The sequence below is a fragment of the Bactrocera neohumeralis genome, chromosome 3, assembly GCF_024586455.1.
Source record: "Bactrocera neohumeralis isolate Rockhampton chromosome 3, APGP_CSIRO_Bneo_wtdbg2-racon-allhic-juicebox.fasta_v2, whole genome shotgun sequence".
Lineage (NCBI taxonomy): Eukaryota > Metazoa > Arthropoda > Insecta > Diptera > Tephritidae > Bactrocera > Bactrocera neohumeralis.
Genome location: NC_065920.1, coordinates 19315807 through 19328515, shown reverse-complemented (window position 1 = coordinate 19328515; position 12709 = coordinate 19315807). Strand labels below are relative to the sequence as shown.

Here is a 12709-nt window from a genome sequence, read left to right as displayed (position 1 = left end):
GCTTGCTTTTAGTTTACTTTATATATTTTTTTATTGAAGGGTATATTTTTAGTTAATTATTTTTAATATACTCTGAAGGGGGTATATTAAGTTTTCCATGATTTTTGTAATGTAATTAAACGTCGAAAATTCTGACCGGGATGTCTAATTGAGTCAATTTAACCATTATTTAGTACCTTAGTTTTTGAGATATCGTTCTGAAATTTTGCACGTGCTTTTCTCTCCTCAAGGAGCGCTTTATTTGTTGGTTTCGTTTGTATCGGGTTACGATAGCCTTTAGCTGCCATACAAACTGACCTGTCAATCTCATGTCCTTGTACGGAAAACTTTTTCATTTGATGAGATATCTTCATAAAATTTGGCACTTTTTATTATTTAAAGCAATACTGCTATCTCAGAAGAAATAGTTCAGATCGAATCACTATAGCATATAGCTGCCATACAAACTGACCGATCAAACTCAAATCCTTGTATGGAAAACTTTTTTATTTGTTGAGATATCTGCATTAAATTTGGCACTTATTATTATCTAAAGCAATAATGCTATCTCAGAAGAAATAGTTCAGATCGAATCACTATAGCATATAGCTGCCATACAAACTGACCTATCAATCACAAGTTCTTGTATGGAAAACTTTTTTATTTGACAAGGTATCTTCATGAAGTTTGATATAGAATACTGTTCAAAGCAACGCTACAATCTCAGAAGAAATTGTCTGGACCGGACTACTATAGCATAAAGCTGCCATACAAACTGAATGATCAAAAGCATGTCGTTGTATGGGAAACTTTTTTATTTGATAAGATATCTTCAAGAAATTTGGCTCGATTTATTATCCAAACTAAAGGTAAAATCTCTGAAGAAATTGTTTAGATAGGAACAATATAACTTATAGTTATCATACAAATTGACCAATCAAAATCAGAATAAAGATATTTTTATACCCTTTTAAGCTATAAAAAATACACCTGTGAGGGGTATTATAGCTTCGTTGCAGCCGAAGGTAACGTGTTTTGTTGCTTTAATTATTTATTAATATTTTATTTCGAAATTTTATTTTTTGTCTTACCTTTTCGGTATATTTCTTATTTTTATTGCACAATATTCATTTAATAAATATTTTAAATTTTTTTATTTACTTTACTTTCAGTTATTTTCCACAATTTTTTTTTCAATTTTTTCTAAATTTTCATTTTACTTGCTTGTATGCGCTTTAAAGTATTTTTTCTTTTTGTTGTTTTTCGCACATTTTCACTTCACATTCGCACTACTCCACGAATGCATTTACACCCACTTCAAATCGCCAGCTTTTAGTTAACATTTTTACTCGCAACACCTTTTCGTAGTGCTCACACTCACTTAGCGCCATCGCTTGTCCTGAATTCGTCTCAATGCCGGCTTTTTGCCAGCGCGTTTGCACAGCTCTTTCCCTGCTTGCCTGAAAAGAAAAAACAAATAGCGGCGCTTTGGTGTATTTGTATTGAAATTCACTTGACGAAATGTTCACTTTAAATCGTTTTATCCCCATTTAGCTGCAGCGCCACACACATACACCCACACATACGCACACACGTGTCGCACTTGGTTGCATGCTTTTTGCGGCACAATAGAATAAGTGTTGACTGTTTATTGTTTTTGTGTTGCAGCGAGCATTTCTCTGCATTTTCACGTAAGGTTTTCATTATTGCTGTTTCTGTTGCTTTATTTTGCATCATTTACCGTTAAGTATTGCATTTTGCAACGCCCATTTCTCAAACACTGCGAACGATTTTTAAAAACGTGTGTTGTTTGCTTTTGTTTTTGTTGTTTAAGTGCACTCAAGTGACGGCAACTGTCACATTTGCTGCTGCTGCTGCTTCATGTTAACTTTTGTTGTTGTTATTTTTAGTATTTTCCATTTTTTTTTGTTGTGCTGTGCAGCACTCATTTGCTCTCCTCCTTCTTCGTGAGTTTTGTTTGCTTTTTCATATTTTTTGCAATGTGTCACTTGTCATTCGCTGTTTACTCGGCTGCCGCTTAATGTTATTGTTGTCAGTTATACTTTGGCTTGTTGCTGTTGTGTGTGTTTGTATTTATGCGCCTCTTAATTCTATTTTAACATTTTTTCGCGTTGTTTGTGTTGTTTTGTTTGTTGCTTTGGCTCTTCAAGCCAGTTGTTTATGCATTCACACGCTCAAGCACAATTCAATTGTCACTCAAGCCTTTGTTTACATTCGTTTGACAATTCATCAAGTTGGCATTGCGCCGGCTTGAGTTTGCAAGTTATCCATACTTACATATATGTATACAATATATATGTACATATATATTGTATATATATACATACAAATATTTGTATTTGAACAAGCATGTAGGGAGTTGAGAGTGCTGAGGCGCTGAAGTGGAACTAAAATTTATTGTAAATAGGTTGAGTAATGGAGCTTTTAATTTTGTAGTATAAGGAAACTAAAAAATTTTGGAGCATTTATTGCTGACACCAATTGCATGTAATGGATCGCTAAATTTTCAAGAAATCCGTGACCAATGCTTAGAAGAAGGAACTGCGGAGATGCTATAAAGTATACATATGTCTATGTAGGTGGCCAGAGTGACGAACTGAGTCGTTCTTCCTTTTCGCTGTTTGGCGGCAATTGGAGATTTCAAGTGTAGCCAGGTCCTTCTCCACCTGGTCTTTCCAACGGAGTGGTAGTCTTCTTCTTCCTCAGCTTCCCTCGGCGGGTACTACGTCGAATACTCTCAGAGCTGCTGTATTTTCATCCATTCGGACGACTTATCTATCTATCGTAGCCGTCGTCTCTAATTCACTCAACTATGTCAATGGCGCTTATCTCATCCAGCATATCGTTCCATCGACTGCCAATGCAACGGATCATATATCTTCCGCAGAACCCTTTCTCAAAAATTCGTAACGCGTGCTGGAAATCTCGTCGATAGTAGATTTCCCATGTCTAAAATCACACTGTTAAGGTTCAATAAGTTTTTTGATGGTGGGCTTGAAAGACTGAAGCTTAGTGCCCTCGACAGAACCTCATATGCGATGTTGAGGAGGCTTGCTCGACGGTAATTGATGCAGATTCTCTAAGATAGCGCTACAATATACATAGAAATTGTTCAGATAGCATCACTTTAGCATAGAGCTACCATACAAACTGACCGATCAAAATCAAGATGAGATCTTTTTATAAATCCTACGCACCTGTGAAGCGTATCCTAGCTTCGCAGCAGCTGAAGTTAAAGTTTTTTCTTGTTTTGAATATCTCGATCATAGAAAATTTCTTGTCGATATTCCTCTGCTTACTGGTGTTGTTTAAAGTTTATATAATTTTTCATTGCAAGGATAAGCTGAGCAGGAACCAACCCATATAAATTATACTTAGTCAGCCCAACTCTTTTTGATTATTTGCCTCCGGCACTTGACATCTTCATATATTAAAATCATCATTGGAAGCTCCTTCAAGTCTTGTTCTATTTTTCCACTCAATCCCTCCCAATTCCTATTCTTTCAGATTTTTAGATCTCTTCAACTTTACAATACTTTTTCGTATTTCTTAGCATTGGTTCAATGTGATTACTTGGTTCAGCTATCTTTTTCCTTGCGTCTAGATGTATTTCCGTTGATTGAAACAAGATCTAGTAACGATGTCATATGCCATTTACTGGGATCTTTCAATTATCCGCTGAATTGGTTTAAGTAAAGAAACCCAAAAATTCCAATGTGCAGTTAGTAAATAATTCCATCTACTAAAGTTCCTCAAAGAGGTCGTTATGTTTTGGTTTTTATTGTTGTAAAGTTCCTAAACATTTCTGTCATTCAGTCATATAAGAGCTCTTACCTTTCTATCCCTTTAGCTATGAGGTATGTGACAATTCTCTGCATATCTTCAAAGTGGCTTCTACAATCTCTCCTAAGTTCTTCTCTACCTCACGATTCTCTAACGTGTTTTCGTTTTTGTCGGCGGGTTGCGCTTTTTGAGCAAAGATACAGTCTACCTATGATCCACGCCATCTTCCCAAACCGTTCGTATAGTATATCCTCGGCTAACTTGTTTATTTGGAAAATGTAGTTTCGTCTACAATCCTGCTTGCCGGAGTTTGTGACCTTCAGCAGCCTTTATTATTCCGTCGGCTCATTAGGCTTCTTTCATCTAAGAAGCCACCTTCGGTATGGATGGAACTCAACTGCGGTCCACTATTTCTAGAATGGCTCCCTCCCACAGGCCTTGAAGCTTCACACTCACTTCTTTTACCCATTACAGTGAAGGATAATTCTTTGATTTTAAGATCTTGACCCCATTAAGCTAGCTTGTACCATCGAAAGCCGGCATAGGAGTTCTCGGGTCTCCATCCAACCTTACAATGATCACATACACATGCCGCTTTTCCTCAGTAATTTCTTTAAGGGGATTACCTCATTCAAATAATGCCGCTTTTAAATTCCTCTTAGCTGTCTCGCTGGTCATCGCTGTCGCCCTAAACGTTAAAGGTTTCTCCCGGTTTAGCTTTACAGCGTCGTCCTTTTTCTTTAGTCGTTTAGCCGGCCCCTGTGTATGGGTTCCAGCGGATCTTGCTGTCTTTTGACTGCAATTGCTTCCTCGATTTACGAATCTGTGATCCGTGGATGTAAATTGCGGCCGCGATGCATAGCATGCTCAGCCTTCCTCCATTTTTGCCGTAGCCCAAGGCAACCTTGCCTTTTCCTCATTCTTCCGGATGGACTTGCAACTAATCCTTTCGTGGACCGCTATTTTATAGGACGTTTTTGCTTTCAACCACTCTTACTGAGATTTCCCATCGGCTTAGTCTTTATAGCTTTTAACATCTCCCGGGGAGTGTAGTAAAGATTTCTCTTAAAATTTTGAATAAATCTTTTAGAAGAAAAGCGAGCCCATTGTGCCCCTAATTAGAGTTTATTGGTCATGGCAAAGACTACCCACAAAAAAATGCTCCCAATCTCCATCATGCATCAAAACTTTACCTCACTCTTAAAGAATTCAGAACTTCTACATAAAAAATTCAGAGTTTTTTAAACCCCAAAGTGGACGCTTGACAATTATTCGTAAACAGAACACCTTAAACCCCAATTCTAACATCAAATATATCAAACACTGAGTATAAAAGTGAGCAAACACTCAAATATTTTCAATCCATGTTGCTAGAAGACAATTAATTTCCACAACATGTTGCCTGAGCGTGAGAAATGTTGCTAAAAAACCCAAGCAACACAAACAAATTCGTCTATTGAAGCGAATACAAAAGACTGCCACGTGCTGTTGAACCAACAAACACATACCACTAAATACAACAAGGAAATTACGATATTAACGAACACAAACAGAGAGTGAAAGAGAATGTTGCCGGCTGCTTAGCGTTGCCACATGATTGCGTGGCACATGAAGACGCTCTCTCGTGCGCTCAGTTGCAATGTTTTGAAAATTTTCTTTGCCACCAATGAGCATATGTGTCTGTACGTGTGCCTTCTCTGCCATAAGAGTATGTTCAGTGCGGGAAAATGCCAGCTTGCATTGGCGTACGACCGAGCAGACGAAGCGAGTTGACGAATACGCCAAGGCACAGCAATTCAGTAGCAAATTCAACTTCGACGGAAACGGAACTGAACGGAACGTGAAATGAAGTGAGTGGCAAAAAATGTACAATTGTACCAAGTGTTTAAGGTGCTGATGGCTGGCAGTTGATGGTAGAGTGGTTGTGTGCGACCAGCTGGAAAAGCACGAAATTCTGTGGGATGGTGCAATGTGAATGGCCGCTTTGGCTCGTAAATAAGGCAATTTAATGTGAATTTAATTTTGAAAAAATTGTAAATTGCAAGAGAAATAGTGCTGAGAAGAAATGAAGAAGTCGGTAATGCAGAAAAAATAATTAAATAAGTTTTTGAAATAAAATAGAATAACTGAAAATCTTTGTTGCTTCAAAAATTAAGTTGAAAAATTTTAAATTTCAAACTAAAAATTTAAAAAGTAAATCAAATTAAGCGAAATATGTCCATAATTGTTTAATTAACCGTGTGTGTTGCAAAACAATTCTGAAATTAAAAAAAAAAATCATGAAAATATGTAGGTAAAAATTTTGAAAAATAAATAAAATAAAAATTTTGAAATCGAAAAAAATACAAAATTTTTAAAAATATATAACATAAAATAAAATAAAAAATTTAAAAAAATAAGCGAAATAAAAAATTTTGCAAAATAAATAAAAAAAATTTGGAAAATAAAATAACAAATTCTAAAAAAATTAATAAAAAAAATTTTAAAAATAAATAAAATAAAAAATTTTAAAAATAAAAAATGTTGACAAATAAAGAAAGTAAAAAATTTTAAATTATAAAAAAATAAAATATTAAAAAGAATTGTATAAATAAAATACAAAATTTCGAAACCTAAAAAAATATTGAAAAATTAAATAAATGTTTTGTGTGCTTTTTAAAAATTATTATAACTAAATACATATAACGTAATTAAAGTGAAAATTATGGAGTAAAATAATACATGGAAATGAAAATTTCATAAAATACAAATTAAGTATTTGCAAACAACTTCAATACAGCGCAACGGAAAACAAGACTGGAGTAGTATTGAAAACAACAAACGCACAATGGATAAAAGGTGTGTAAAGCAAGTTAAAAAGAGGTGTTATATTATTTAACATTTTTTAAGAAAAAAGTTCTTCGAAATACACTGATTAATTTTTTGTGTGTCTCAATATCAAGTTGAAAATATATTTTCTAGTTTTGATGGTTTCAATAGGTCTTAAAATAACTAGTATCGCTATGGAACCTTAAATTAGACTACAATTTTCAAAGTGTCGTATAGTTAAAGATTCACTTAAAAAAAAAGTTCAGACAATTTAAAAAAAATATGTTAAATACTAACACAGAGATGTCTTTTCGCTGAGTTTAAGCTTAGCCCTTCTATAAAAAACAACATTTAAAAGATTGTCCAGCAAATTTTAGTATTTCACTAATCAATAGTATGTTTAAACTGATTCAAAGTATCCGTTTAAAATAAATGTATAGACAAAAGTACAAAATTTCGAATGCTCAAAAATCTTCAATTCTTGTTTCTTAACGGCTTCTATTACTAGAATTTGTTCGAAAAACAAAAAATCATAGGAACCTCAATGGGTTTCAATCAATTTCTTTCACATCATATCATTTTTAAAGTCTTCTGCACTGGTCTGTAAACAAAAAATAAATAAAAAGAACACGTCACCTTCAGCTCCACCGAAACTCCGAAATCCTCATAGGTGTATCTCTTATAGCAGAAAAGTTATAAAAAGATTTCTCCCATTGATTTTGTTCAAACGGCTTGCACGGCAGCCATACCCTATAGTCCGATGTTTTCAATTTCTTTGGATTGCTCCATTATCTTCAACAACAATCCTTGCCAAATTTCTCGCAGACATCTTGTCTAATTATATATGTATATGCTATTGTGATCCGATATTCTCAGTTCCACCAATAAACAGTTTCTTTCGAAGAAAAATTCGCTTGCAATTGTTCAGATTGATATCTCAAACACTGAGGAACTAGTTTTCGTAAATATAAACATTTCGTGGCAAAGTGGTTTTAAAATTGAAACACTTAGAGATAGTAGACCATAGAAATAACTTTTTTCACGGGTTTGTTTTAATTTTTTTTTGTTTTTTTTTTTTTTTTTTTTTTTGAAGTATAAAATGTTTTCCGCTCCAACGGAGTTTTGTGTGCTTTGTTTAAACCCGATCGTCCTGGACAGCAGTGATTTTTTTCACTTAAACATAAAGGCTGTAGTTTGTGTACTCTCTTCGCACGGTTTGAAATGAATTCTTCTTCAACATTGTTTCGTGAATGTATCAGAGTTTTTAGGGTCCTTAAAATGACCTTAACTAAGATTATTTCACACATTTCTGCTTTCAAACCTCATATGGAACCATTTAGTCTCAAAGAAATAATAGTGAAAATGTTTATTATCTGTTGTGATTTTTACCATAAGGTTCAATTTGAGATAGAACCATACAGAATCATTCTTTTACACTACTTCAAAAAAAGTTTCAGAAATGTTCTTCCAATAACCTCCGTAATCTTACTTACATATATCTTAAATGGGAAATTTTGCATTTTGATAAGATTCGTTTTGCTAAGCTATCGGAGCTGCCGTCTTAACGATGGATTAATATCTACATATGTATAGCTAGTTCTAAATCTTAGATAAATCCACCAAACCTTTACTACCAAGTTGATGACAATCCTACTTAAAGGCCACCAATCTCTATTTTAAATAAACTTAATATACCCTATTCAGGTTAAAATAAAATAAACACAAATAATAGCAACAAATCGTGTTCTGATTGTTGTAGGTGCTAGATCAGGCGGCCAAATTCATATGAAATTCCCAAACAACTGGTTGCTTATATACGAGAATTAGCTTATAACCTACATAAATTCACGCCTTGCTTATTCTTCTATATTGTGAGTCTTTTCTGAAAGAGTATAAATATAAATAAATTTTAGGAAGAGTATAAGGTTCGATTTTAGAATGGAGCAGGTATTATTTTCAGTTTATTCAACATATCCATAATTTTGATTTTTTTAGTTTAATTCTTAATTTTTTTTATTTAATGCAATAGTGAATGCATTATTTTGTACTGATGATACATATTTTATTTGAAATAGAATGTCCAAATTTTTTTTCTTACCTTAGAAACTGTTATTAAGAGCTTTGTTATCTAAGAAGTGTCTGATAGCAATTTGTTGTTTTACTCTTCTTAATATATCCAAATTAATATAGATTGTGACAAAAAAGTACCAGCAAATTTTAAATAAAACTCAAAATACTTCATTGTTCATCAATATTTATTTTGTCGCCTTCAAAGTAGTTCCCACCAGATGTAATACACCAATTCCAACGATTTTTCCAGTTCTTTCCACTTTTCATAAGCACTTTTTGTGATGGCCTTCAGCTCTTTCAGCGAATTTTGTTTCATCTCATCGATCGACTGAAAACGGGTTCCACGGAGCTGCAATTTCAGTATGGGCAAAAATAAAACCACACCGATTAGGCAGTTATAAAACTGTCCACGAATGTGGGATCGGAATTCGCATGATCGAGCATGTCCAAATAGAACTGTTTACGACATTTTTTTAAAAAAAAAAACCGAAATTTCCATCAAAATCATTCGAACAGACTCAGGAGAGATGACGAGCTTTCTTGCCATCTCTTTATGATTTTCTAGCACCATGTCCTTTACTTTTTTTTTTAATATTTTCATCAGTTGAAGAGGTCGAAGAAGTTCAGAACGAGGCATGTGTCGAGAAGTTAGCTTACTCTAACCCTATTGTCACATCAATTTCGGTTTAGTGGAATATTGTGAAACATGCCTAAACAAATTTATACAATCTTAAAGGGCTATCCATATATCCAAAAACTTTAGTAGTTCCCTTAATATTTCGGTTTGCACTATTTTGTTAATACCTATATAATATTAAAGCTTCCCAGCGTGTTTCAAAAGCAAACAATGAAATCATTAAAAGCGTCAAAATAATATGATTTCCTGGCTGCGCCTTCCCTGTGGCGTCTGAAGGAAGAAATAAATACCAAACATGGAAAATATTACAGCGCCTACAAAAAAAAAAATAAACAAACACACTCACACATTTACAGTTAAAGTGTGGCATCTAGTCTGAGTCCATATAAATCCTTGCTTAGTTTAGTTAGCACTCCTGCGAGCTTAACGAAATCACACACAGCTCGACGCCGCATGTGGCAGCAAAGCTTTTAATAGCGAACTTTCGCCAACTTTGTTGCGTGGAAATCACGTAGTGCGCTTTGTTTTCAGCGTTTTTACTATTTTCACTATTTTTCTTTGCGTCTATGCTTTTTATGCCGCCTTTATATGTGTTACACTGTTTTGCTGCCACTATTCATATGTTTTCATTCTTTGTCTTTGTTGTAATTGCAATTGTCATTTAGTGTGTTGCTGTTTGTTGGGCAAAAGGATTCACAATCGGCGACCCATACGGCCTGTTTAGGCGTAATTAATTTTGTTGTCATGGGGCGCGTAATCCCTATGCATTTATTTGTATATTCCCGCTGTTCTGTGTTTGCATTTACAGGCCTACAGGGTGGTTCATATAGTGTGCTATTTTATTTTTTACTATTCGGTACAATACCTTGGTGACAGTTTCTGACTTTACCTCATTAATGGTCGATTGGCTTGGTCGAAGTTCTCTTTTGGGGTCTGATTTATTTCTGGATCGTTCGTGTCATCTAATGATTCTAATCATCTGGTGATTCTAATCACCAGGCCAGCCATGCTGAGGTCTTAAACGTCTTCAAATTGTCTTTCTTCGAATTGATTCAAATGGCCTCTGAAGGTAGATGTTTCAAGATGAAGGTCCAAATGATGTCAAGAATCGAGAGGTTATCTTTAGAAATATCTTTACAACTAGGGATAGCCTTACCGGTACTGAAATGCTGTATTTTGGCTCGATAATCCTTCTGCTGAAATCAACCGCTCTTTTTTCTAGATACTTAAAAGTTTACGAAAAATAGTTGTCCTCCAAGCCCAAATCGACCTTGTAGTAGTAGTCGAAGGGTTGAGCTCGATAGTGAGTCACCGTTTTTTAAGAAACTTGGAGGTTTAGGGAAAAATTGCTGTCCTTTAAGCCCAAATCGACCTTGTAGAGGCGGTCGAAAGATTGATCTCGATGGTGAGTCGCTTTTATTTTAAGGAACTTGGCACTTTAGGGAAAAAGGTTCTCCTTTAAGCCCAAATCTACCTTGTAATGATGGTCAAAGCATTGAGCTCGTTTTTATTTAAAGGAACTTAGAAATGTACGGAAAAATTGCTGTCCTTAAATCCGAATCGACCATGTGGTGGGTTGAACCCGATGCTGAGTCGTTTTTTTAAGAAACTTGGAAGTTTTGAAAAAAATCCTTGTCCTTTAAGCCCAAATCAACCTTGTAGTGGTGATCGAAGGGTCGACACCGCTGCCGAGTCGATTTGCTCGAAATTAGTCATAGATGATTGGCTATATGATCACATTCCAATAGGTGCAGACTCGATAATGGTAGAGACTATAAGTATTATCAACTAATTTCCCATTCTTCAGAACTTTTGGCCAAACTTTCGAACAGCTAACGAAAGTGTCTCATTTCTAGTGACAATTATGCGTAAGGCGCTTCATTTCGTTCCGCAGAGATACTGATGACTAAACAAAGACTACCAGGAAACAACCACGTCTTTTTTAAAATTAATATTTGATGAGAAATATATATGGACCACCCTTTCTAAACTGCATATACATAGAGCACACCGCGAAGTGTCATCTATGACAACAAAGTGCGGACGACTGTTTAGAGCTCTCTGAGCCACAGCACAACCAACAAACCGTCCGCAACGAAATCAACACAGCTCAACATGAAGAGAGCGCCTTTGCTGGACTGCAGCTCGATTCAAGTATGTGCCTTCATTCGTGGCATATTGTCACTAGCTTGCGACTAAACGACACATATTAACACACAAACTGCTGATTGCACTGTCACCTATATAAATACCCACACACACATACATGTCATACATAAGTGTATGTAAATCGCATACGAAGGCGGTGCTGTCCTGTATCGGTTTATGTCACTTCCTCTTATGTAATTTGCAGTCGTAGTCCTGTCAGCTGTTTATCTTTACGCCAAACTGCACTAACAGCGCCACAGGATATGCCCACAGTTACGTATGTTGAATGCGACTATCCCTTAATTAAAACTTCACCACTACCGTTACTGTACTCTCGCATAAAGCCGTATTTGTTTCCTGGTTATCGCTGTTTGCGCAAATTCATGTATGCATGCAACGGTACAAGTACTGCTACGTGCCACGTCATACTTAACTTAGTTGCCACTTGCAATGGGTGCAGTTGTCATTTATTATCCTTGCAAGACAACTGCTGTAAGGTGCAACTTATTGATTGTTGCGTTGATACTCATGGTGATGGTCTTTTTCTTATTGGTTTCGTAAGTTCAATGGTTCGAGTTTATATTTCTTCCATACAACTTTTTACTAGGTTTACAACCTACTTCATTTTTAAAAACTGTTACATAAAATAACTTCGAGTCTTCTAGAAACTATTGTTTCCTGGTTGGGTGTGGATCATTCCGCAAAGTAAATGCAAAAATTGTAACGAGAGAAATATTCTGGATTTGTTATATTCTAGTTGAAACCAATCCTATTAGAGGATTGCTTTCCAAAGCTTTTGAAAATTGGAAAGTTTAATAAAACAAAGACGCTCCTATCAAGTAAGAAAAATCAAAAATTTTTAGGTAATTTCTCATGTTTACATGTTTTGATTTTAAATCCCTTTCGTCTCGTGAATATTTTTGTGTAAACGCCCATTATCATCTGTGTCTTTATAACATGAGGTTCGTTTTGAAATAAAAAATTTTTTTTTATATCTAGTGAGGTTAGAAAGAATTAATTTTATTTTGGTAGGACTCAGCTCTCCCTCTCTTGTCGCTTGTTCCACCAAATCTCGGTAGCTTTATGCCAATTCTTTTTAAAAACCACCAGTCAATTTTATTTATTCCAGTTGTTTGTACCTTTCACACCTCTTTAAGTGTTAGCAGACGGAAATTGTGTTGGAAGAGAGTCCTTACTACCAATTTTATGCCAATTATTTTATTTATACCAGTTGCTTGTTCATTTCAGCACTTTTTAAGTGTT

The 12709-nt window shown here is 35.0% G+C and overlaps 1 protein-coding gene across 2 annotated transcripts in view; it reads left to right on the top strand.

The window, feature by feature from the left end:
* LOC126753943 (kinesin-like protein CG14535) overlaps positions 1-12709 on the top strand; it is a 157337-nt gene that overhangs the window by 73302 nt on the left and 71326 nt on the right. The window contains exon 1 of one of the 2 annotated variants that reach the window (XM_050465726.1): positions 6368-6621. The exons of the other annotated variant lie outside the window; for it this stretch is intronic. Coding sequence (XP_050321683.1) covers positions 6611-6621 — 11 coding nt within the window. The 5' untranslated portion in view covers positions 6368-6610. Of the gene's footprint in view, positions 1-6367; positions 6622-12709 lie in introns of those variants that run through there. 2 annotated transcript variants of the gene reach the window in all.